Here is a 23,959-nt window from a genome sequence, read left to right on the forward strand (position 1 = left end):
AGGGAGAAGTGGGATGGGTGGAGTGAGGGATGTATTTAAGACGCTGTCCTCCTCATCCTCCACATCCATCCATCGCTACCGCCTTCTCTCTCTGCACCTGACCAGCAGGCCAGCACTCGTCCTCCGCTCAGGTAAGAGGCAAAGACGGAAGGATGTAGGGAACAGATTTCAACACTGAAAACTGTCTCTCTGCATCTCTCTGACCATTTTTACTTCCAAAAGTAGATTTTTACATGTGCAGCTAATGCATGATGTTGTCTGTAGTCCTTGTGCATATCAACAACAAAGAAAGGAAGAGCTTTCAGTTTAATCACTGAGAACCTCAATTGATCTTGTTATCTGGACAACAGCATGATAAAGCTTGACAAAGGAAGTCTTTCCGATGGTTTTTAATGCTGCTGATTCATGAAAATTTGGAGCATATTGACCATGAGGAGAGACTGATGCAAGAAGTGATTGATAGTTCAGAAAAGTCTTCACAGTTCAGAGGTGATGTAGGTTCAGGAAAGGCAAGGACTTACACCTGTCTCCTGTGTTTTCTACCATCCGGCAGGGCTAAAGTAAAAGCCAGATCAGGTTGCTTCTGTGTGCCCTGGTTACATCTCCTCCACTGGTTCAGCTGTTTTACCAGCTTAGAGTTTCACTCTTATCAGCTGGCTCACATGTCCGGCTGCTGACTATGTCCTGACTCCCAGAGGTCCTCTTCACTGGGGCAAGGCAACAAATAGAGTGATGATAGGTTTTATCTGTAGCAAAATCTTATCAGGACCACTGGCAGGGAGGAAACACTCCTGATGAGTGAGGGCAGACTTGACTCCAGGGCTGTGCAGGGTTTCTGACCCTGCTGTCACTAGACAGATATGCTTAGATGCCATCAGTTTGTAGCTATGCACTATGTGTTTGTCTTCATGCCTTATCTATATGTGTCTGTCAGCTAGTCTGGCAGGTGTGTCAACCAGAGAAAAAATGTGCGTGCATTGCATTTGTGTATGAGAAAGAGCAACAAGAGAGACTCTTAACCTGTATTGATTTGCAGCAGACTTGTTCTCCATGCTTGAGAGAGCAGATTTTAGAGGCAGAAATACTGACATGGAGTGCTCTTGCTGTCTCCTCCTCCCTCCTTTTCTTCTCCATCCTTCTCCAGAATGTCTTTGCCCAACTCAGAGAACGCCTCCACCCTGGAGAACGCCATGCAGCTCATGATCCAGACCTTCCATAAGTACTCTGGAAACGAGGGGGACAAATACACACTGAGCAGGGCTGAGCTCAAAGAGATGCTTACCTCAGAGCTTGGCAACTACCTGGGGGTAAGGATGCGCATGTACACACTTAGGGATACAAGATGCACACAGAAGTTTCATGCGTATAAAATAGATCTGACCTAATTTCTCTTTTGTATCCTCACACATGCAGAACGCCCAGGATAAGGAGGCAGTGGATAAGGTTATGGGAGACCTGGATTCCAACAACGATGGGGAGGTGGATTTCACTGAGTTCATCATACTGGTCGGAGCTCTTACTGTTGCCTGCAACGACTTCTTCCTGGAGTACAACGAAAAACAGGAGAAGAAGAAGTGAACGCCCTCGGCACAAGGTGCAGGGAGGACCTTGTGGGTTTGCAGGACAGGATGTCCTTCTCTCCTGTCTAAACTGTTTTAGACAGGAGAGAAGAACATCCTATCATTGAGTTCATGTGCACAAATACACACACACACACATCTAGTAGTCACTCGAGATGTATATGTATTGTGTATTTGTCTGCAATGTCCCATCACTCCATTACAAACTGTGTTTATTGCAATGTGAAAATCTGGAGAGTTTAAGTCAGCTTCAACACCTGTTATTGTTGAATATGTGAATATATCTCTCATTCTTTTTCTTCTCATGTATTTTGTAACACACTCAAACAAAGGAATTCCCTCCTGGAAAAAATAAATGTGACATTTACTCAAACAATACAATGTTGGTTGTACTTTATTACAGCAGGGACGAGTAAGAACACACGATGGACACCAGGTGGCAGCAAGTGGCCCTCAGTCGAATCTATTTGTCTATTTGTCCTGACAGAGGATTGTTCCATTAGCTTTAATTTGCTTTAAGGGGGATGGATGAGGATTTGAAATTGATTACTGTTTGGTCAATCACTGGCAATATATCAATGTTATAATATTCATCGAACATAGAAGAGGTGCCTTAACATCATACTCTCCCTCTGCATCAGAGAAAGTCGAAAAGTTTATATGAACAGGTAGTTTTCCTGTTTTTACAGCAGAGTAACGAGAGCTCGACGTGACCTTGGCTGGGCCCTACACCCTTGATTGTTTAAAAGCCCTGCTTCCTAAAAGAAAAGAATGCACTATGTGAGTCTGTAGGCATGTGTATGTGTGTGCTTGTCAGTATATGAAAAGGAAGTTACCAGCCTCAATATTAGAAAGCCAGGAAACGTTTCTTTCTTTCATGCTATCCTGTGGTGTAAGATCAATTGGAAGATTGTGTAAGACAGTAGTTTATAGACAATAGGTTACCTGTGTGTGTGTGTGTGTGTGTGTGAGAGAGAGAGAGAGAGAGAGAGAGAGAGAGAGAGAGCAAGAGAGGGAGAGAGTAAAAACATGGACCACAGACGCTTTCTTTGATTAATCTGAACCTACAACCTTTATTGGACTGGTTAAGGTGTGCACAGGAGCAGATTTGAGAGTCAGGAAGGAGAAGGTGAGAGATAGAGGAGGATAATGAGAGAGGAAGTGAGAAGGAAGGAAGGAGAGTGGAAAGGTCAGAGAGAGGGGGAGAGAGAGAGAGAGAGAGAGAGAGAGAGAGAGAAAGCAAGAAAGAAGAGGGTGAAAAGCAGCACTTTGTCCATGCGGAGCCGTGCAGCCTACAGTTTTCACAGGTCTCTGATAAGCTTTTCACACTTGTTGGGGATCTGCCAGGGATCCCCCAGGGTAATCCCGTCCTCCAGAGACAGAAAGACAGAAAGACAGAAAGAGACACAGCTCCCAGTCCAGTACTGAGCTGAGCGGCAGACTTGGCCACTTGATCGTAAAAAGCCAGGGAAACTCACAGCGAGTGACAGTGACCGAGGATTAGACAACAGTTTTCAGAGATTTCTAGTGGCTTTCCTTTGCAGCAACAACACTAACAGTCCTTTGTCTCTGCCTATCCTGCTTTATTCCTCCTCACTACCTGGATTGTGCTTGCTCTTGTGGTGGTCTGATTATCCAGTTATTTTCAGTCTGTTAAACCTCAACTACAGCATCATTATAATGTCAGACGCATTTATACTGTTTAGCATCATGTATTGCCCTTTTCTTCATGATTTCTGCTTATTAGAGTTTGCATCTGTAACTCATTATTGCCTGATATGACTGCTTCAGTTTTGGCCATATTGTCATTTCTACTTCTCATTTCTCTTGTTTGTTGAAATTTTAATTCTCTATGCACTTGAAAAGGACCTTTTGCATCTCACTCGGTTGTCAGGGAACCTGGGAAATAAGACAAATCAGCCATTCCATGGTAAAAAGGAAAACTGACCTCATGAGTAGGTGTTTAGATAATGTAGGTTAGCACTATTCTTATTGGACTAAATGTCAGAAATGTGTTTGTCCGTGGAAGACCAGATAAGGGGGAGAGGACCAGAGAGAGGATAGCAGAGATTAATAGAAAGGGTGGGGGGTTGGGAGGGGGCACACACACAGTATGCTCTCCTGAACATTGTATCTGACAGATGTGATAATGGATTAGGGTATGGGGCACGCTCACATGTATACATATGCTCTTAACATTACATACATGAACAGAATCCACTGGAAAGGAAAGGAGAGGAGAGGAGAGGAGAGGAGAGGAGAGGATAGGAAAGGAAAGGAAAGGAAAGGAGAGGAGGAACAGGTGAGACACTGTCTTACTCTGATCTGAAAATCACAGCAATGACAGAAAATAAGCAGTTGTGAAATTACATATTAATACACATAATAGCTTTACTTCCATGATAAAATCCCTGTCCGTCAACCAATACATTTTGATGTACATGTACCTTTTTTTCAATACTGCTCTTTGCCTCAGAGCTCTAAATACTCTGCTTTGGAGAAATCATATTCTGTCAAACAGGATGTCCTATCCACCATCTTGGCTCAGATTCCTCAATTTCTTAGGAGCTCAACTCATCTCACTGCAGCTGTGCACTCTGGCACGGCAGGCTGCTGCTGCTGCTCTCTACCTACTGTGCACAACTCTCTAAGCAAAAAAACTGTCCATGCAAAATCTATTACTGTACCCCTTTGACTTCCATCTAATAATGCATCCTGGCTCTTTCTTTATTATAAGTACTCTCTATGTATTTTCCTCCACAATCTGTCGCTTGTACACATATAGTGTTAGTGTGTGCGTCACAGGCTGTGTAATACAGTTTATATCACATTCTTGTTATAGCTAGACAATCATACAACACACCGTAGCCTCTCTATCAGCAACAGGCCCTTGCATGAGCTAACACATAGAGAAATCTTAATAATATATACTCAATACTATACTGTGGTAAGCTGCTATGCTATGATAAAATATACCTAGTCAGTTCACTGATGGAGTGGATTTCTGAAAAAAATAAAATCAATGTAGAAGACCCTTGATATGAACCTCCCTTCCCTTTCTGATGAGCTCCGACTGACATCAGTCAATATTGTGAATGAGTAATGTCATGTTGAAGGCGGGCATGTCATGTGTCAATTAAGCAGTCAGCAGCAGGCGGGAAGTGTCGATTGGCTGGCGCAAGGTTCGACAAGGAGTAATTCATAGCATCCTCGTTCCCTGACTGGCTGAAGAGGAGAGCAGGGAGGGACGTTTCCACCAGAAAGGGGAGGTCAGTCCATTAAACATCTGGACAAAAAACTGCAGGTAGGAGTATGATGGCGTTTTTCCTTTTTCTTCATACAAGAAAAACAGTTGTTCATTGCAAAAAACGTTACTAGAAAGGTAATGGGTGTGATTGCTGATCAGTTCCAGTTCTGGTTCCAGTTCCATAGATATAATAAAACCCAGACCCGCCCCCCCCACCCCACCCCCCCTCCCCCCCTCCCCACCTCTGGCCCTTGTCCTGCTGTGCTGATTGGTCGGGGGGGAGCTGTCCGTCAGCGTGTTTGTGGCTGAGGTGGGAGGTCAGCCTGGCGAGCTGGTGATGGTCTTGGCTGTGTAATTCTGGAAGAGCGGCTGCAGGAACATGCCCATCGTGCCAAACACGCACACAAACACAAAGATCCACAGGAAGAGGCGGTCGATCACCATGGCAACATACTTCCAGTCCTCGCTCACCTGTGGATGGGGATGGGACAAAAGGGGTGTGGGATTGGGGTGAAGAGAAAGATTAAGGTGAGCAGAATCACACTCTCCCACATCCTCTCGTTCTCATCCTCTCTATCTATCTCTCTGCCTCTAACTATGCAGAGGGTTAATGGAGGTGAAGGGTTAATGTGAGTAGAGACTTGTTCTGCCACAAAGCGCTGATGAGGTCTAGCACCAGTCAAGGAGGAGGAGAAGGACATGGGAGACAAGAGAGAGTGATGGAGGGCACAGAGACAGAGGGTGTGCTGACACTGTAACCCCAGTGATGATGACTTGGGGAGGAGGGGGGAAGAGGGGGAGGGGAAGGGTTGAGGCAGGAGAGGGAGGATTTTAGAGCAGTCGGCATGGTGACGGGGTGGTAACTATGGTGATGATGGACAGAATTACAGAGGATTGTTAATTCCCAGGTCGGTTTCTTTCACTCCAGAAGAGAAGCCTGGTCTCCTCAGATGCCTTGAAGAAAAGCGATAAATAATGCCACCCTCACACCGCTGTCTTGGCTCCTCCATGCCAGCGCCTTTCCTCTTGTACGCCTTCTCTATGCACACGTCACGCTGCTGCTATAATTACATGTCTGTGTTGAATATTCAGACGGCTATGATTGCATCACAGACCCGTCTCCTATGCTCTGGTGTAGTCCTCCATGCGTTTCAGATGGCTGAGCGATACGGCTCTGTCATGACTATAACATGATATGGTACTGAGAGGACGGAGCTGTGCTGCTCAGGATGCTTTTTATGATTACGAACATATTCCCATAAAAGAAGCTGATTTATGGTATGATGTTATCCACACATAGACAAGATGATATTTTATTTTAATATGGAGAAGAGCCTGAGCGACATGTTGGCAGGCTGGTTTTACCACCTAATCTGTTTATCTCAGATATATTGGTACTGAAGTGTATGATGGTAAGAAATTGCAGGATTTACTGGCGGCCTTATCAGCATGTATATTTCACTTTATCTTTGTGCTTTGTTTTTAACTTAAAAACATAAAAATTTCATCTATTCATGTGTTTTATGTTTTTAGTTATTTAAATCTACAGTAAATTATGTCTTTTCGTTGGAAACAGCTGCCTACTGCAGCTGGAAATATGTTGGTGGGAGCTGTGAAGCCATAAAACCAAAACAATCAGCTAAAACAGAGCTTTTTAGCTTAGGCTATAGAGCTGAGGGAAGTCAGGTGAGCATTCTCTGTCGGTTTATGACTGTTACCACTGTTAGGAGAAAAATGTTATAGCTACTTTAAGAAATTAAAATAAAATAATAAAATTATTACAGAAAATTGTTTATTATCCAACTATAAAATATTTTTACCCTCATTTTTGCCGCAAAATATTTTTGTGTTATTTATTTAGTCAAAAAAAAAAAAAAAAAGAATTTTGGCTGATATATTGTTATCTCTTTCCAAGTATTAATATCACTGTCATCCCAAAAAGTCTAGTATTAGACAGTAAATATACAGTGACACTCACACTTTGATCATCGTCCTCACTCTTCATGTGGTTGGCAATGAAGCGCACCCCTTCCACAGCCTCCTCAAAGCCCGGACAGGCTTGAGCCAACAGAGCCTGAGTCAGAGCAGGACCTCCTGCTGCTTGCTGCCCCCTTGGCAGGTTTTCTGAGCCCCCTTCCCTGCCCTCCCTCACCCTGTTCAGACCATCCATGGATCCACCTCCTGCGCCTCCCAGATCCCCTCCAAACTGTTTAACAGATGCTCGGTTCACATAGCAGGTACAAGGGTCACTGTCCTCTTTGCCGAATACCCCTGTGGAGGTTCCCCCTCCATTCCCGCCAGCACTACTCAACCCGAGACCCACCATCAAGGCCCCTGCCTCCCCACTCCGCCCGCCCTCTTTCTGCTCCTGGGCCCTTCTTCTTTGGCGCAGCCGCTGGCGCTCGCAGCTGTTCCTGGGCTGGCGCATAAAGAGCAGGGCAGGAAGCTTGTTGAGGAACACCAGTTTAACCCAAGGGGGCATAGTGTGTGTGGTGGGCGAGCGGTGGTGCACGTTCAGCACACACACACTGGTGACGATAGAGAAGGTGACCAGGACCATAGTGAACATCAGGTACTTCCCCACCAGAGGGACGTCCAGTGAGGTGGGTGGTACAATCTTGGAGATCAGCAGCAGGAACACAGTGAGGGCCAGCAGCACCGAGATGCAGAGCGTCATCTTCTCTCCGCAGTCTGAGGGCAGGTAGAAGACCAGGATGGCCAGCGAGGTGATGAGGACACACGGGATGATAAGATTGATGGTGTAGAAAAGAGGCTTCCTGCGGATGATGAAGTCGTACGTTATGTCCACGTAGGCGGGGTCAGCTGGGTTCTCGTTTCGCCTGCCTGGCAGGGCGATGATGTCCCACTCCCCGCTGGGCGTGAAGTCATCCATGCTGGCCACGTCAGCACGGAGCACCAGATCGATCTCGGTGCGGTCGTAGGTCCAGGAGCGGAAGCGCAGCGTGCAGTTCTGCTGGTCAAAGGGGAAGTGCTTGACCTCGATCTTACAGGCTGACTTATAGATGGCCGGTGGCAACCAGAAGATGCTGCCATCGTAGGAGACCACCGCGTTAGAGTAGAACGACACCTCGTACACGCCATCGGCACTGAGAGACAAGGTGAGAGAGACAGAGACGGAGAGGAGACAGACAAAAATAGAAGAGTCAGACATGAACAGAAACCTTTATATGACGACTTTATTATTTAACAATTTTGTAAACATAAATTATAATGAGAGGCCGAGTCTTATGAACCGTGGGACATTATGCAATATGCACTCATTACAGAGCTCTAGGACGGACACACACACACACAGACACAGACACAGACACAGACACAGACACACACACACACACACACACACACACACACACACACACAAACACATACAGAGGTTACGATGTTGAGACTCTAAGGTGTCGCGGGGCAGCAGGGTCACACACACACTTGCTTATACAAACACAAAGAACAAGGAAGCAGGATCAAATGAACACACAGTCTAGACAGGAAACAGCTCCCAGGTTGGACTGGGTCAAGTTAAACAGCTCAAATTAGCCACTTTGATCAGAAGTCCACTGACAACATTAAAGCTGTGGATTGAATTTCTATTTGACTCAAGATTTTTGCAAGAGAACTAATTAATTATGGCTAATGGTGTAGGATATGACATACACATGAGGATAATTCATCTTTTCTGACTGTATTTACAGAACTGCCCCATCCTCAAGTACTTCCTCGCAAATTTAGTTACAAAATCAAATTGAGACTCTAGTGCCACCATATGCAGAGATAATCCTCCTGTTGAAGTGACTGACAGGAGCTGGAAGCAATGGAGAAGACTTGGAGGATCGCTTGTCGACCTGGGGTATGTGGGATTAACAGGATCATTTCATCCAGAGTTGGGTGGGTCAGGGATCTTTTAATCTTTAGTAAAGTAAGGACTGAGGCAGGGAAAGAGGAGAAGGCCAGACAGATCACTGTACTCTGATGAGCTGGTTTACATACAGTAGGCTGACACTCAGTTTCCATTACATTAAGTCAAGTGGTCTGCAACACACTTAACCCCCTCAGACATACAATTACAAACTGACAGATCAGGTGTCTGTTTTACATGTGAAGAGTTTTGTGCTATATAACCCATTACAGTTGAACACAATTCCTCGGATTGCATTATTTTACATGTATGTGATTTTGCAAACATTTACTATACGATTGATTTCGACCATATCATCCAGACTAATACTCAAGCCCTTAAAGGCCCAGGTTCATCATCAGTTTATTTTATTATTTGATTTGATTAATTGCACATTTTGACCAGGAATTTGCACCACTTCAACACAACTTCAACTCAGCTGGGTCCTGCATTATGACCTCATCTTTTGGTGCTGCCTTGTAGAGGCTGGTCCCCATGTCAAAATATAGTTTAAAGACTTAATTAAAAACTAAATTTATAGTTTATACTGTGCTCCCATGCTGCATATTCCTGAGGAAATTGGTGTTTAATTAAATTACCACAAAGTATGGGAGTTGGTTTCTGAGTTTCTGTGTGCACTGTACCTATTGGGAACTTGATGGTAACAGGGTGCATACACAATGTACAAAGGGTGTCTTCGCTGTAGGCAAGGCCCTTACAGCTATATATTTTAGTTTGGAGTTATGCAAATTATTAGAGAAAAGGAACAGTTTGTGTTTTATATGTGTGAATCTGTCTGTATCTACTACTGTATTTGCACAAATGTACTGTGCATGAACATGTGCTTATCTAGTGTGTAGTGCAGACTACATCTTTGAGGTGTCTCCTGAGAGTTGGAGATACTGTATAATAATGAAACATGAGTGATATGAGCAGATTACATTGGACATATTCAGTCATGTGCGGCAGGTCTGCATGTATCGCACAGTTCAACTTGTGGCATTTCATTCATGTTCTTATCCAAAGTGACTTAGAGTGATGGCAGCTGCATCATAGCAACAGGGAATTAGTTTTAGACTGTTATCAGTTTGATATGAGAATTGTACATTACGTTCTTATGCTGTGCATGTGTATGAGTATGCACGCTGCCATGAGCCTGTGTCTGTCTCCTGGGAGCCCTCTGAAGTCAGGACAGGAGGGTGAGTGATTGACTCACTTGTTGTAGAGCACCACGTCAGGCAGCCAGATGTGTTTTGAGGGCAGCCTGACCTTCATCATTCCATCAAACTCCTCAGGGACCCAAGTCAGACGATAGTCCTGCCACTCCTGAGGGACAATAAAAAACACAGTGCTTAGTCACTCATTGGCCAATCACACAGCAGCAAGACATCTTGTAAGAAGCAGAGAGGAGAAAGTCTCTCTGTTCAACTTTTCGTCTGTCTGACAGTCAGTCGGTAGTCAATACAACACATCAGAGGCCACGTAAGCCTGGAGAACATCCTGTGCTGTCTGTCCTCCCTCCGCTTACATCATACTTTTAACTTTAAGCCAGAGAGTGAGTGAGAGAGAGAGAGAGAAGAGCTCACATCAACCCTCACCCTGAATAGTCTTTTAAACACACCCAGCCACAAACCAATCAGCATGATTAAAATGGCATCTACAGTAAGGCTGTTCCTGTACGTGTGTGTGTGCACGTGTGTGTGTGTGTGTGTGTGTGTGTGTGTGTGCTTTAGCGAAGATCTCTCTCTGTCCCCTGTGTAACCTTGTGTAATAGGCCAGCATTATCTTGTTCTGTATGTTGTGGGTCAGTCGTAGACATTGCCACACCAAGGCCTCTGCGACCTGTCATAGCAGCCCTGTCTGGCTCTTCTACGTTACAGTCACGTTGGAGCTGTAAAGTCCACGCGAGGTCGTCTGCAGTAACTGTGATGCATTATGGTCATTACAGTTTGTCTTGGCTCAGGACAGTTGTCCTTGGCTCCCCTGCTTACAGACGGCCAGGAATCCATACAGCACTGATGGCCATTCTACGCTCCGTTACATGTCATAAATCCTAACTTGCTCAGGTACAAGCGTATGTGCATGTGTGTGTCTGTGTGTGAACACTGAGATAGAAAAAAGCATGAAGCTATAAACAATCTAATCAAAAATGCAGCGTCCATAATGGTGACACAGAAGGGTGTTTAGGGAGCTCTAACTGTTTCATTTACAGATCTAAATTTGAACATATGCCTGTGTAATCTGCCCTAACACCTGCCTCCAAAAGCAAGCACATATGATGCTGATGTGTGTGGGTGGATGCATTTGTATACCTTGTGTGTGTAAATGAGTACACCTACACGTTAAAGGCCTCAGCTGTAGGCATTACAAAGAGCCAGCCATGTAGAAGAGGGTCACAGTTCAGTCAGAGTGACATTATTCCCAGGTTTCACAGGGTGAGGTTATAGTAAATCACAAAATCGGCAGAGAAACAGGGCTCCAGCATTTGTTTGCAACGTGCTTGTGTTATCATCAGTTATCTGGGTTTTGGATGTAAAAAAGAACGAGCTGTGATTCTTGCTCATAAATTTCAACTCACTTCTCATATTTCTCCTGTCAGATTTTGGGCTTTGGAGGCCGTGCGTGGTTTGATGTCTCTCTCACTGTCTGACACTTCACCAGTCTTGTCAGATCTCGGAGTCGCGGCAGGATTAGACTCTACCAGCCACAGAACCAGTGAAACGTGGAACACAGAGATGCATCTTTCCCCTCCACTAACTGGACCACTGCTCATATGCTATGGTCTACTGGTATGATAACACTATGGCATCATTCAGTGTCTGTTTTTTTTTTCTTAGTACTGTGACTACAATTCAAGTCCCCAGTGGTTTGTGATTCACATCCACTGACCTGGCTGTCACACTGTGAAATCTAAGGCAAAACCATCTAAATTTAAATCTTTTAGTCACTGCTGGGTCTATATTTGAATAATCTCTCTGACTTGTTCTCTCCTTCTGTGTGTGGCAGAATGTTTACTACAATATGTTGAGATGACGTGATGAGGAAAAGAGTGAGGAGTCTCACCTGTGTTAGCCAGACGTTTGTGGTCATCACCTGCTCTCTTTCATGCTGCGGAGGAAGAAGACATTACAAACTATGACTGAAGGGGTACCTCAGTGATTCATTACAGCACTTCCAACGTGTGAGTGACAGATTTTTTAAAACAAAATGGCATAACATGGAGGCAGCGAGGCCGGGATATCCTGACTTTGAGTCCCGATAGGCTGAGTCGGGCTTCAAAAACAATGAGTTCAACACTTTGTTATACGCAACCTGATAGCATCTTCCATTAAACCCTTCCTGCTTGGTTAATGCAAATGTCCTTCAAACTCCATGTCCCAGTTTGTAACACAGACAAAAAAATTTAAGTCTTCAAGCTCGAGTCAAGATAACCCTGATTATGTCATCGGGATTAATTTCTCAGACTGTGGAAAGCTCCTCCAGAGCCAGAGAAGACATTATACAACTGTTTTCAACAGCTGAGTCGTACTCAACATAATGAGTGAACTGAACTTCATGTGTAAATTCACTGCAGTGGCCCTTTAATTTACCCAAAGACAAACTTGAGGACAGCAGTGATTTTACTCTTATTCTTGAGCTTGTAGAAAAGCGGAAACATTTACTCAAGTGCTATATTCACATACAGATCTGAGTTACTTCTTTGCTTGAGTATTTTAATTTTATGCAGCTTTTCCTCTTTTAGCTCACAGCATTACAGAGGGAAATAATGTACTTTTTACTCCCCTACATTTATCTGATAATGGTAGCCATTGGTTATTTTACAGATTTCAGTAATCAGCAATGAGCTTATAAACAATGAACTGCTTCATTAAAACCACCCAACAGAATATGAAGTGAATAGAATTAGCTGTACCTCAGCTAGCTACAACATTAAAATGCTGCTTACATGTTACTGCATAAATAATGATAATCCCAGTACAATATGTAATGATGTAACACTGGAGCCTATTATGGATGCATAGTGAGCACTTTAAATGTTACAATAACACTGCACATGCATTCACACGAGCAAAACACACACACACAACACACACACACACACACACACACACACACACACACACACACACACACACACACACACTTTGGTCTGGAAGAGTTAAGAATGAATTCCAGGTTTCATTAAAGGCTGATTTTGTTCTATTTTCTCCATTGAACTGTGTTCTGTAAGGAGATTGAGATGAACATTGTCCAGATTCCTAGTCAATTATGTTCTTAGTGATAGTTAGAGAAAGGAGAGCTGGGTTTCTGCATGGGCAACTTGTGTGATGCCTCCCAGCAGGCAGAGTAGATGGGGGCAATCACTGAAGACAGTGGTGGATTGTTGGCACTAAGTGGGATGAAAATAATCGTCTGTGCTACCCAGAGTGCACTGCGAACATAAGAAAATGTCTTTATAGGTTTGTGATTTTCATGATCTCATCATGTAACTTAGAAGGTCATAGTTTGTTTTTGGTTATGTTACAGTAATTTTGGATTTAATTATGGATTTGAATAGTTGGTGGTGGAGGAACTGGTCTCTCCCTGGATCAGTGGCCCATATTGAATGATGGTGATGGATATGAGTGATTCTCTTTTGTTTCCATGATGGAAAGTAGACAGGGTCGTTGTGCCAAATTGGTGTGTACTTTCACACTGCTGGTGATGATTTAGTGATTTTATTGGTCTGCCACCAGCATGTTGGAGCTCAGGAGGTTGTGTTGTTCTTACACTAATTCAGTTTCTTGATTGATTGGTTGGTAGGAAGGGAAGCTCTGCAGCTGAGGTGGCTTTACATTGATTTTGTTCTCATTCTAGCTGTGGAATATTGTAGTTGCCAAGAATTAGTGTATAAAGTATTATTAAATCTTGTTTTTTTCTGTTTTCTTTCTGCAAACTTTTCCAAACGTTCTGAGTTGGTTTCCATGAAACTTAATTATTGTTTATTTGTAACTAAAATGAAAGGATGGATATCATGCTGAATATGAAAGGTCCACACAGATTCAAACACAGCCTCCCAAACATGTGCACACTCACCACACTGATGAGTTGGGCCAACGACACCATCAGCTGCACAGTAACCAGCTCTGAGCCATTAGTCGCAGGACGGATCAGTTTGTTGTAGTGGGCTGGGTTTAGGAGATGCTCCACCAGCCGCTCCTCTGTGTCTGCCCCGAGGCTGCCTGTAATGAGAACACATTATCATCATCATCATCTGCTTCTATCTGGAGTTGCAGCCATCTGTGTCTCTCTTGGCATCAGTTAAAAAGAATTTTCTCATGTTGGTTTGGCCTATACTGTACAAGCATGCAGGAGCAGGAAATCAGCGATGCTGCTGACTTTCTCTGTTTGGCCACTGCCCTCACTCCCAGATTTGAGAGCTGCATGGCTATCCATGTGTATTGAGAGCGCAAAGCCTTTGAACCATGGCATTACTCATCACTGCCGGCTGGAGCACGTCAACACAGCTCGATACACACTTCTTACAAGATCTGACATCATAAGAATGAGTCAACCAGTCTGAACATCTCTATCGCTATCCTCTCTGTCTCTACCGCTCTCTTCGTGCCTCTGCTCTGTCTCTATCTATTCTTCTCTGCCATGTTGCACTTCCCCCCAACTGCCAGTCTTTAGTAGCTTTGGGTTATTTTCACTCCATCTCTCACTTCCCTTCCCCTGTCTCTTCCCCCCCCCTCCTGTCTGCCGTCGCTCCATCTGTAGCCAACTGTAGTCGTATCTGTGGGAGCGGTCGAGTTTGGGCAGAGCTGTCACAACACCACACGCAGGAGGGGAGGCGTTTGACTGAGAGACACGATGCATAGAGAAAAACAACTGTTCTCCACCTCCTCCTTCCTTCCTCTCACTCCTGTGCTTCACCCCCTGTCTCTCTGGCATCTGTTCGCTCCTGTGCTGCATCTTTTCCCTCTCACAACTCCCTCACACTTTCCCGCTGATGATGAACACGGGCTGCTTACTGTTAACTTGGTACCAGTGTTGTCATCCTCTAACCTGCTATTTTAGAGGCTATCAGCAGCGAGGGAAATCAAACATGTCAAAGCCGATGAGGGTGAAATTGTTTCATTTTTATTTCTTCCTAAATTAAAGGATAAACCCTTTGAGATGAAAACTTTTTATTTTCAAGACAGTCCATATACACAAAATATAGATCTAACAGTAACAATAAAAAACAAAAAATACAGAATAAAATACAAAGACAAAACCCTTTTCACCTCCATCTGCACAAAATTAGAAAAAAATGAATTCACAATAGCTAGACTCAATAAAATGGAGTCGATAGTAGATAGATGGTTCCAGCTTCTCATATCTAAGACCTTGTGTTTTTTTCTGTTTTATGTCTCTGTAAACTGAATATATTTCTCAAGACATCGTCCGAGGCTTTAGAAAAAAATGATCTGCATTTTTCTCATTTTAGAGACAAATAATTATCCAAATAATTGAGAAAATAACTGTCAGATTAATCAGTGATAAATTAATCAGACCTAGTTAATAGTACAGTACAGAGGAACTTAATGTATTAGCTACCAAAAGCAGAGCAGGTATATTTGAGAGAGGCAAAAATGTTGGGATTTGTCGACCTAGTGATATAAACATTGAAATGGTGATTAAAGTGGAATTTAAAAAACTGCAAACACACTAGACAAACCACTAATGTTGGGTTTCTTTCATCATTTTCACTGAAGCTGAATGTGTTTCTGAGTTCCTCTCTGACATGCTAACTGCCCCCCCCCCCCCCTCCCCCTCCTCCCTCTTGCCCTGGAGCACTGCTGTGTTCACTGAACAGGAATGATAGCCTCTGTCTCTGGATCAATGAGGACTCTCTTCATTCCTGTAAACTCAACACGTAATTCCTCGCTCCCCATCTTCCTTTTTTTTTTTTTTAAATCTCCTGCTCTTTTCTGCATCCTGTCTCCTCCGTCTCATTTTCTTTTACACTTGCTACATCTTTCCACTTCCAACTGCCTACCTCCCTCTCTCCTTCCTGTTATCTCCATCTCCCTGTTGCTGACAGCCACTGTCCATTTATTGCCCCTTTCCCTCGCTTATCCAACATCATCAATACTCGGCCTGTCAGCGCATGTGTGTAGCGCTCTGGTTGTTTATCATGCACAAGCACTGGCTAGCGTTTTTACGTCTACATGTTCATGTGTCTTTTTGTGTACAAATATTCATGAGGGAAATAAGCATCACTGTCTGTGTCTGAGCCATATGAGTAATGTATATTAATCCCAGAAGCACAAGGCAATAACACTGCCGGCTGAGACAGGAAGCTAATACACTTCACTTCAACAATGATGAAGCAGAAAATAATCCATACTTTTGTCAGCCATGCTCATTATCTAAATGGTAGTTTCATGCCAAAACTAACTAGACGACAATCTCTACAAAGTGATATTCAGTTATGATACTCAGTCTTCTTTGTAAACACAGTTTGTGAGGGGAGTGTTCTCGCAGTATCTTATATTATATTTGTATCAAGCATCTTGATGCATCTGTGCACCTGAACGTATGAAAAAGAAGATTTAACGTGGGGTCTCTGCTCCAGAGCTCGTCACACTGACCCCAGCACCTCAACCAAACTCTCTAACAGGTGAAGGCTGATTCATGTTGATATCATATCTGTTGAGCAAGAGGAGTAATTCAGTTTGGTTTCTCACTGGAGATGACTAAGCCCATTTTTACAAGGAGCCAGCAAAAAGTTTGGGGCCAAACTGATGAAGCGGAATAAATGCAGAGGAACTCCTGTGTACAATTATTTCAAAGTTGCGATTCAGGATAATTATCTCGACCGCACTTTGCCTGTTTTTTTTTTTTTTGTTGACCTTAGCAGGTTGTCAAAAAGGATGTGGATTTAGTGTAGCTCTGGCAACAGTTGCATTTTATTCTATTTTTTTTTTACTGAATATCTGAACATGGTGAAATATAGCAAGTATTTTCTCGTGAACTACTGCTCTTACTCCTATAATAAAAGTCTGGCTAATGTATCTGTCTATATACACAAAGTCTGAAACATTTAAAAATCAAATTTAGGGGATTACGCAGTCTTGGCTTGCATTCACTCACTGAATCACTGAATTTTATTTTCTCTTTATTTTTAGTTCTACTAAAATATTTGCACAGGCTCAGAATGAAAGTCTAGACTAATATATTACAGCACTGAGACAAATTAGAGATCCAGACAGAAAACTGCAGCCTATTCTGGCTTTTCTTATCTCTAGAACAAGGCTGCAAAAATATCCCCACTCTCCGCTCTGATCGCTGCACAAACATGTTAACTTGGCCTCTCATCTGCAGCACTTATTAACGCTTCTAAACAAAGACTGATCTCTCTCTTTCTCTGTCTCCACATACGACGCTCTGTCACGCTAAAGGCCGAGTGGCTGAGTGGTTGTAATGTTGCTGGTAGCTCAGGTTGTATCCTGGTTGTTTTCCAGTGCAAATATTGCAAACTTAATGTGACACTATGAATATTTCAGCAGGGCTCCCCATTAGACCCTGGAGCTAGGGAAGTTACACACCACCATGCACATGCAAACACACAAACACAGCACAGGCAGAGATGGTAGCCATGTTTACCATTTTTCTTTCCTTCCTTCAAATAGCCATTGATCTTAGTAGGTCCTCAGAGAGTATGTGCTGTAGATCTTTGTCCTGATTTTGGTGAAATCTGTGTTTGCTTCTTTAATCATATTGAATGATCAGTTGTTACATTTTACGGCATCTGTTGACGGTAGTTTAAGACGTGACTTAAATGCCGGAGTCCACACACACTGTAGAGACAAATGTCGAGAAAATGAGGGTGAAGCGAGAGCTAAATTGAATTATCCCGCAAAGACTATTACAGTGATGATCTCTATTTATACTGTTCACTCAAATGAGAAGAGGTTGGAGGGAAAGTAGGATGGCTCTCTGCTCTCTTCTCAGTGCTCTACTAAAGAGGCTTTTTGGCTGCAGCTGGGAGCTTTTATGCTGAAATATTCTTAAATCAATAATGGAGAGATCCATTGATCTACTGGCAACACCCAATTGGCTCTGTAGTGCCCATAGAACTGAAATATAAATATTGATCCTCCATCCATCCGCAATATCACATTACTCCAAAAAAAAAAAAAAATCAAAGCCATCCCACTGTGGACTATCTGAGGGAGGAAGCATTATTGTTGCCAAATTCAACAAACGTCCATGTCGAGAAAAGTCTGGTCATTTGAGTCTGTGCCATTGTATTAACTATTAATGATGAGAAGATACATTTTACAGTTTATGACAATGTCATGTTTTATGCATCGTCTTCTAATATTAATTTATTAACCCTTTTATAGAAGAAAATATTAGATAGAAACAAAAAGAAAAACATGCATCAAAAACATAATGTAACTGTGATAAATACACAATGAAATTATATAAGAAACAACACAAGACTAAAAGTTTGCAACATCAAAACACTGTTTTGTAGCCTGAAGGTTAATATTAGAACTGAAATTATAAGAGGAATATTCGATTGTTTGATCAACCGAACACTATTTATATAATCAATTCTTGTCTTAAGTTATTTTTCCAAAAAACAATGGAGAATATTCACTGGTTCCAGCTTTGAAAACTTGAAGATTTGCTGCTTCAGTGTGTTTTATGACGCTGTAAACAGAACATCTTTGGGGTTTGGACTGTGTGGACAGCACCTTTAGTTTTGGGAAGTTGCAATGAGCATTTTTCTACTTTGCATTATATGACTATAGACCAACCAATTACTCAATTAACTGACTAATCAATGATGGAAAATAATTGTTAGTTGCAGCTCTTAAAATTTTTGAGATAAAGATTAATTTGCTGAGTAACTTACCAGAAATATCTACTGTACTGTTGATGTTAAGGAATAATATATAATAATAGTTTTATATTTAGCTTCATAGTTATTGTTCTTCATACAAACAGGCCCTAATCTTTTAAACTTTGGGAGGCCCATTATCAAAGATGCATATGGGAGGACAATGCATTTTTCCAGCCATAGAAATAAAAAAGTACTAGTCCATTCATTTATTTTTGTTTTTTTTTTTTCTGTTTATTTATCTATTGTTTCAAATTACAAAACTCTTTTTCTAACCATAGTCTATGTCTGCATCCCAGGTTTGAATATTTTTTAACATATAAGTGTATGACTGGTATTTCCTCAGTGAAGCGCTGGCACAAGATGATACAGGACACACTGTCAAACACTGTGGAAAATATTTTGCAGTCACATCAGGGGAAATCTGAAGTGAGCACATTAAATTGGTTTAGATCACTAAAGAGTCTGTCATTGAAAAGCTTCACTGTCCAGAAGTCCTCATATTGGGAATATACAGTCGTGTGGTTCATTGTATTATTTACGGCCAAGGCAGCAGCTGTTGCATGAAAGACGGTATGGCTTTCTAACTGCGGTGCCTATTTCAGGGATTGCAATAAAACACATCACTTGAACTACATTATGCCTCTCATAACAGCTATTATTTGGCTACTCATAAATCCTAAAGCCCGTTATCACCAGCCCGAAGTCTGCCGCCTGAAAGTAATATGTGCACACGAAGAAACAGTCGCCTGTCTGACAGCAATACATGGATCTAGATAACAATTCAGACATAGGCTGCATCTTGTTGATGTCTCGATCAAAATCAGGGCATACATGTATTTCTCTCTCTTGATCTCTGTTGATAAGCATATTTTTCTCTTTTTTTATTGTTCTTTTCCAGGCCGGTGTACTTTTGGATGTCAGATCATTTTTACAGTGATGACAAGATAAAGCTGTTTTACCTGCCATATGTGATTTCATCAGAGGAAGATGTGTGTTATCTTCCACACACCTCTACAAACACCTGCATTCGACCAACATAAGCACCGTGCTGCCTTAAGTTAAGTCCACCTTTTTCTTCTTCTTTCTCTTTTTTCTTAAAATATTCTCAGACACAGTCAAAATTAAAACTCTTAACTTTCCAAATGTCTCTTATCTGCCTCTTCCTCTCCACTTCTTAAGTTTCTATTAAACCTCTGTGCTCTCCCTCTGCTTCCCTCTAATCTCCAGGGCCACATACTGCTGTGTGCTGCTACTACTGCTGCACATTCATTCACACACACACACACACACACTGACTCTCCCTCACACACACACATAATCTCACACAAATCACACATGAGAGCACACAGTTTTACACACGGAATCACACACGTTCTCACATACAAACGCAGGCTTCTGTTTCGGGTCTGCTGTGCATTTCTAATCGCAGATGCAGCCCCTGTCCGCTGATCTGATCCTGTTGCTGCTGTGTATTGGGAGTCAGTCCAAAGAGATGGCGACAGAGGAAATAAAGACAGAAAGTGACAGAAAAGGAGAGAGAGGGAGAGAGAGAGAGAGAGAGAGGGAGAGGCAATAAGAGGGCTGTTGTAATGTGCAGGTTGGGATGCTGCAGAGAGAGCTGGAACGGTGCAGCAGGAAAGTGATGACAGGCCACACTGACTGAGCAGAACTTTCTAGACTGTAGCTCTGCCAAGGGAAATGATTAGTTGATACTCACCTAAGTCACTCATAGAGCAGAGGACTAGGATTACGGTGCATACATACCATTCACGCATACCCCTACATGAGATCCGTTTTAAGATGCAGATAATAAAAGTGTTGTAGCAAAACTAATCCAAGTACACTTCATGTCCTTGGTGGATGGGACAGTCACACACCGTGCTCCATATCCTGTAACCCCTGCATCAGGTCAGCTCAGCACCCCAGACCTGTTTATTATGCATGGCCTGCTGGGGAAATGACAAGAGACATCCTCCTCACACAGCAGGATGGCCACATCCTCACGGCAGCGTCTACGACAGGTGGTGAAATGTCCTTCAGCGTCCTTGCACAGCCAGTAAATGCTCCCGACTCCTTTTGTGTATTTGTGCATGTTCAAGTCTTACGTAACAAAGTGTTGTTATGGATTTGGAGGCGTTAAGTTATGACTTTTCTCCATCCCATTCGATCTTTACTAATACTTGCTCCGACACTGATTATTTGTGTGTGTGTGTGTGAGAGAGACTGAGAGAGAAAGATGCATCAACCCACAAACACACATCTCCTCTCTTCTAATTCACTTATATGTGAATGTGATATGACGGTTACAAGCCCGGGGGCCATCATGGCCAAATGTGAAGAAATGAGAACATAAAAGATCACATCTTAGTCTGAGTCTGTGCGTGTTTTTGTTGTGTTTTCTAAGTACATGTTTTTCAGTTATGTATTTTGCTTGCTCCCTCGTAGGGAATCTATAAATTGCGCTATTATAAGCTTGCGCTCCAGGTGTGTGTGTGCGACCATGTGCTCATTGTGAGCATTTCTTCAAACATGTGTCTGCGTGTGTTTGTGTGTGGATTGAGTTTATAGTCTCCAAGGATGATGCTAATCAGATTTTCTCCCTTAAGGGAAGATGACTCATTAGTACTCCACTGCTTATGAAGCTCCTTAAAGTGATATTTCATGTTGGTAGCATTTTATGTTTTAGTGCACATACCTCTGTTTGAACTCAGGGATGATCGACCAACAGAACTTACTGCTCTGGGTGCCAAATATTATGCACCATTGGGCACATAATTGATATTATATTAGTTCTATTTGTAGCTTTCAATTAACATTTGTTTTATTGTTGCTGACATAATTTTTTTTTATTGAATTTGTATGAACATAAACAAATACAAATAGGCCTCAACCAGCCTCGTAAACTATACATAAATTTTATTCCTGTTCACTTTATATTTTTGATGTATTTTGGATTCTGTTTACTCTCTTTTTTGTCCGCTCTCTTATGAAACACTTGGTGTTGTGCTTGTTTCTTGATCGTAATCTGGAGCTGGTGGTGGAAATGCTACTCCTTATATCAGTATATATATCCATGTGTTTTTGATAATACCATTAAAAGTTGCTCTTGCTTCTGAAATAAAATATAAGTGATGGTATTAAAAAAACCACATGTTTGCTTTTGAGTCTGTGTGTGTGTGTGTGTGTGTGTTTGGACTAGGTGCTTGAAATGATAAATGGCAGGTGAATGCAGGTCAAAGCATTTGATCTTTTACTGTATGTCTTTATGATTGCTCGTGGATGTATTGTGATGGACCGTGTGGTGTAAAGCTCTCTTTCTCTATGTGTGTGTGTGTGTGTGTTTGTGTATGTGTTAGACAGAGGGAAAGCAGGAGCATGTTGTCGCCATGGGTGATGATGAACAGTTAGTCAATGCGAGGCAGATGGCCAAGCATGTGTGTGTGTGTGTGTGTGTGTGTGTGAGAGAGAGAGTGGATGGAGGTGTGTTAGTGTGTGTGGTTATGTGTGCTGCGACGCAGGAAGTGACAAACAGTCCTTTTGCTTGGAGGCACTGAGCTGGCCTCTGCCCTGTCACTGCTATGGACTGGCTGAAAATATTAAGGGAGCTGTAATTCAACCAATCAGCTGACGTGCTTCCTGTTCTGCTTGGAGCGAACCCTCTGCCAAGCACAAATTAACACCAAATTAGAGCCAACTTACGGAGGTAAAAAATGTCCAAACACCCTAATAGCTTTACACTTAACGCGTACCTCATTTGCTCCTAATGCAACAACAGTGCGGTAAATAAGACTCATCTACTTAATGCACTTCCTCTATAAAGACAAGAAGAGCATTTATCTGTATAAGCTGGTATAACAGAGGCAGGAGGCTTTTCCTGTGCTGCTGGATGACACATCATTTGTCCTTTGATGACAGGATGTAGAAGTTGTTTTAGCTCAAAGTGCCTCTCATTAACCTGCCCACTCAATACAGGACCTCAGTGTTAATGAGAGAGGAGAGGGTGGGGGGTGGGGGTGGGGGGGGGGTGGGGGGGGGTGTTAGGGGGAGTAAATGGGTGATAACCTTTCTATCTCCGTATGTCTCTTCATGGCTCTATGTAGAGAGAGGGGGTTAACTGCACCTGCAATGGCCCTGAGTCTGTTTTCGAGGTAGGTGCTGGATTGTGCATTGACTCCTATACCTGCTGTTAGTGCAGTTTCATGTAACCGATGTCTGAGCTACATTTGATGCCTTTAAAATGATTTTTTTTTTCAATGTGTTTATAATGTGCCATATTTTTTTTCTAATTTGTTTACAAAATGTGCTTTCCCCCAACAAATCCCCAGAAGAAGGCTAACTGTAATATAGTCCATACCTGTGACATAATACCACCTGGTGTTACTTTATAGCAAGGTGTATAAACGCGCTATACGAAGTAAATGTTAAATAAGATACCTTCATTTAAAGGGTTTAAACGGACAATGCGAGTCGTGCTGGCTGGTGTTTCTACTTCGGGCACATGTTATACACAGAGTGGGCAGTTTTTCTCCACTACATCATTCCGTCGCTCGCTGCTGTTGTGAGAGAGATGGTGACACAGCAATGAAAGAGTCATTTTCTCCTCCTCTGCTTCTCCTCAGCATCAAACCACTCCTTTTGTTTCTCACCCACTCCCTCATTACTTCACAGAAACCTATTCAGAATACCTGGATGCACTAACGCACCGTGTTTCTGCCCCTGTCAAGGTGCCGATGCGCGCACACGCACGCACACACACACACACACACAAAAGCGCATCGATGGAGCCATTATACGGACAAGTTACTCACCTCCCGCAATGGCGAGGAGCGCCAGCAGCAGCAGCGGCGGCCAGCCGTCCATCATCATACGTGCGTCCGAGCCCGAAAGGTGTTCACCGGGATGGAGAGGCCACCTCCTCAAGCACACCCGCAGTGTTACTCCAACCTCCTCCTCACGACCCAGACCCCCCCCTCCCCCCCCTCCCCCCTTTCACTCTCTACCTGGCATGGTGACGTCAGGGCTCTCCGTCGGTCCACACTTCTTCGCCCGATTAAGTGGAAAATAGAAACGGGATCTCGACGGGGCCAGGTAAGCTCTGCGCCGGGTCGTGCGGTGCTGGCTGTCCGTGCTGAACACCGCTCAGTGATGCGGTGCGCGGGAGAGGCGGGGGCGGGGCGCGCAAAGAGCGGGGGGGGGGGGGGGGGGGGGGTGGCATACCTCAGAGGATCCACAGCTTAGCTAACGATGCCAGCGTCTTCCCCGCACAGTCACACATCTCCATATAATAGTCAGCTCTCCGAGGTACTTCCACGGTGTTTATTGTGCCCAGCAGTGAC

General features: G+C 43.2%; 2 protein-coding genes across 2 annotated transcripts; one reads left to right on the forward strand and one right to left on the reverse strand.

Annotated features, from left to right (window-relative positions):
- On the forward strand, positions 1-1,971 carry s100t (S100 calcium binding protein T). Its single transcript, XM_071470603.1, has 3 exons — positions 1-131; positions 1,145-1,307; positions 1,414-1,971. Exons 2-3 carry the CDS (start codon positions 1,146-1,148, stop codon positions 1,576-1,578), a joined length of 327 nt encoding a protein of 108 aa, XP_071326704.1. The 5' UTR covers positions 1-131; position 1,145; the 3' UTR covers positions 1,579-1,971.
- A 3,100-nt stretch (positions 1,972-5,071) lies between these two features.
- chrnb2 (cholinergic receptor, nicotinic, beta 2) lies at positions 5,072-23,756 on the reverse strand. The gene is made up of 6 exons (XM_071470340.1): positions 23,432-23,756; positions 13,817-13,962; positions 11,804-11,848; positions 9,957-10,066; positions 6,806-7,934; positions 5,072-5,298 (listed from the first exon to the last, which is right to left on the reverse strand). The coding sequence occupies exons 1-6, from the start codon at positions 23,487-23,489 to the stop codon at positions 5,146-5,148; spliced, it is 1,641 nt and encodes a 546-aa protein (XP_071326441.1). The 5' UTR covers positions 23,490-23,756; the 3' UTR covers positions 5,072-5,145.
- Positions 23,757-23,959: the final 203 nt, after the last annotated feature.

Source organism: Trachinotus anak, unplaced genomic scaffold (genome assembly GCF_046630095.1).
Source record: "Trachinotus anak isolate AG129_WGS33_773 ecotype Australia unplaced genomic scaffold, CSIRO_AGI_Tana_v1 ptg000032l, whole genome shotgun sequence".
NCBI lineage: Eukaryota > Metazoa > Chordata > Actinopteri > Carangiformes > Carangidae > Trachinotus > Trachinotus anak.

Excerpts from the sequence above, each read along its gene's own strand:
- s100t (XM_071470603.1), top strand. The coding sequence starts at position 1,146 with ATGTCTTTGCCCAACTCAGAGAACGCCTCCACCCTGGAGAACGCCATG. Across the intron at positions 1,308-1,413 it reads AGCTTGGCAACTACCTGGGG|AACGCCCAGGATAAGGAGGC; the intron begins GTAAGGATGCGC and ends TCACACATGCAG.
- chrnb2 (XM_071470340.1), bottom strand. The coding sequence starts at position 23,489 with ATGATGATGGACGGCTGGCCGCCGCTGCTGCTGCTGGCGCTCCTCGCC. Across the intron at positions 13,963-23,431 it reads GCTCCTCGCCATTGCGGGAG|GCAGCCTCGGGGCAGACACA; the intron begins GTGAGTAACTTG and ends TTCTCATTACAG. Across the intron at positions 5,299-6,805 it reads GTGAGGACGATGATCAAAGT|GTGAGCGAGGACTGGAAGTA; the intron begins GTGAGTGTCACT and ends CCCCATCCACAG.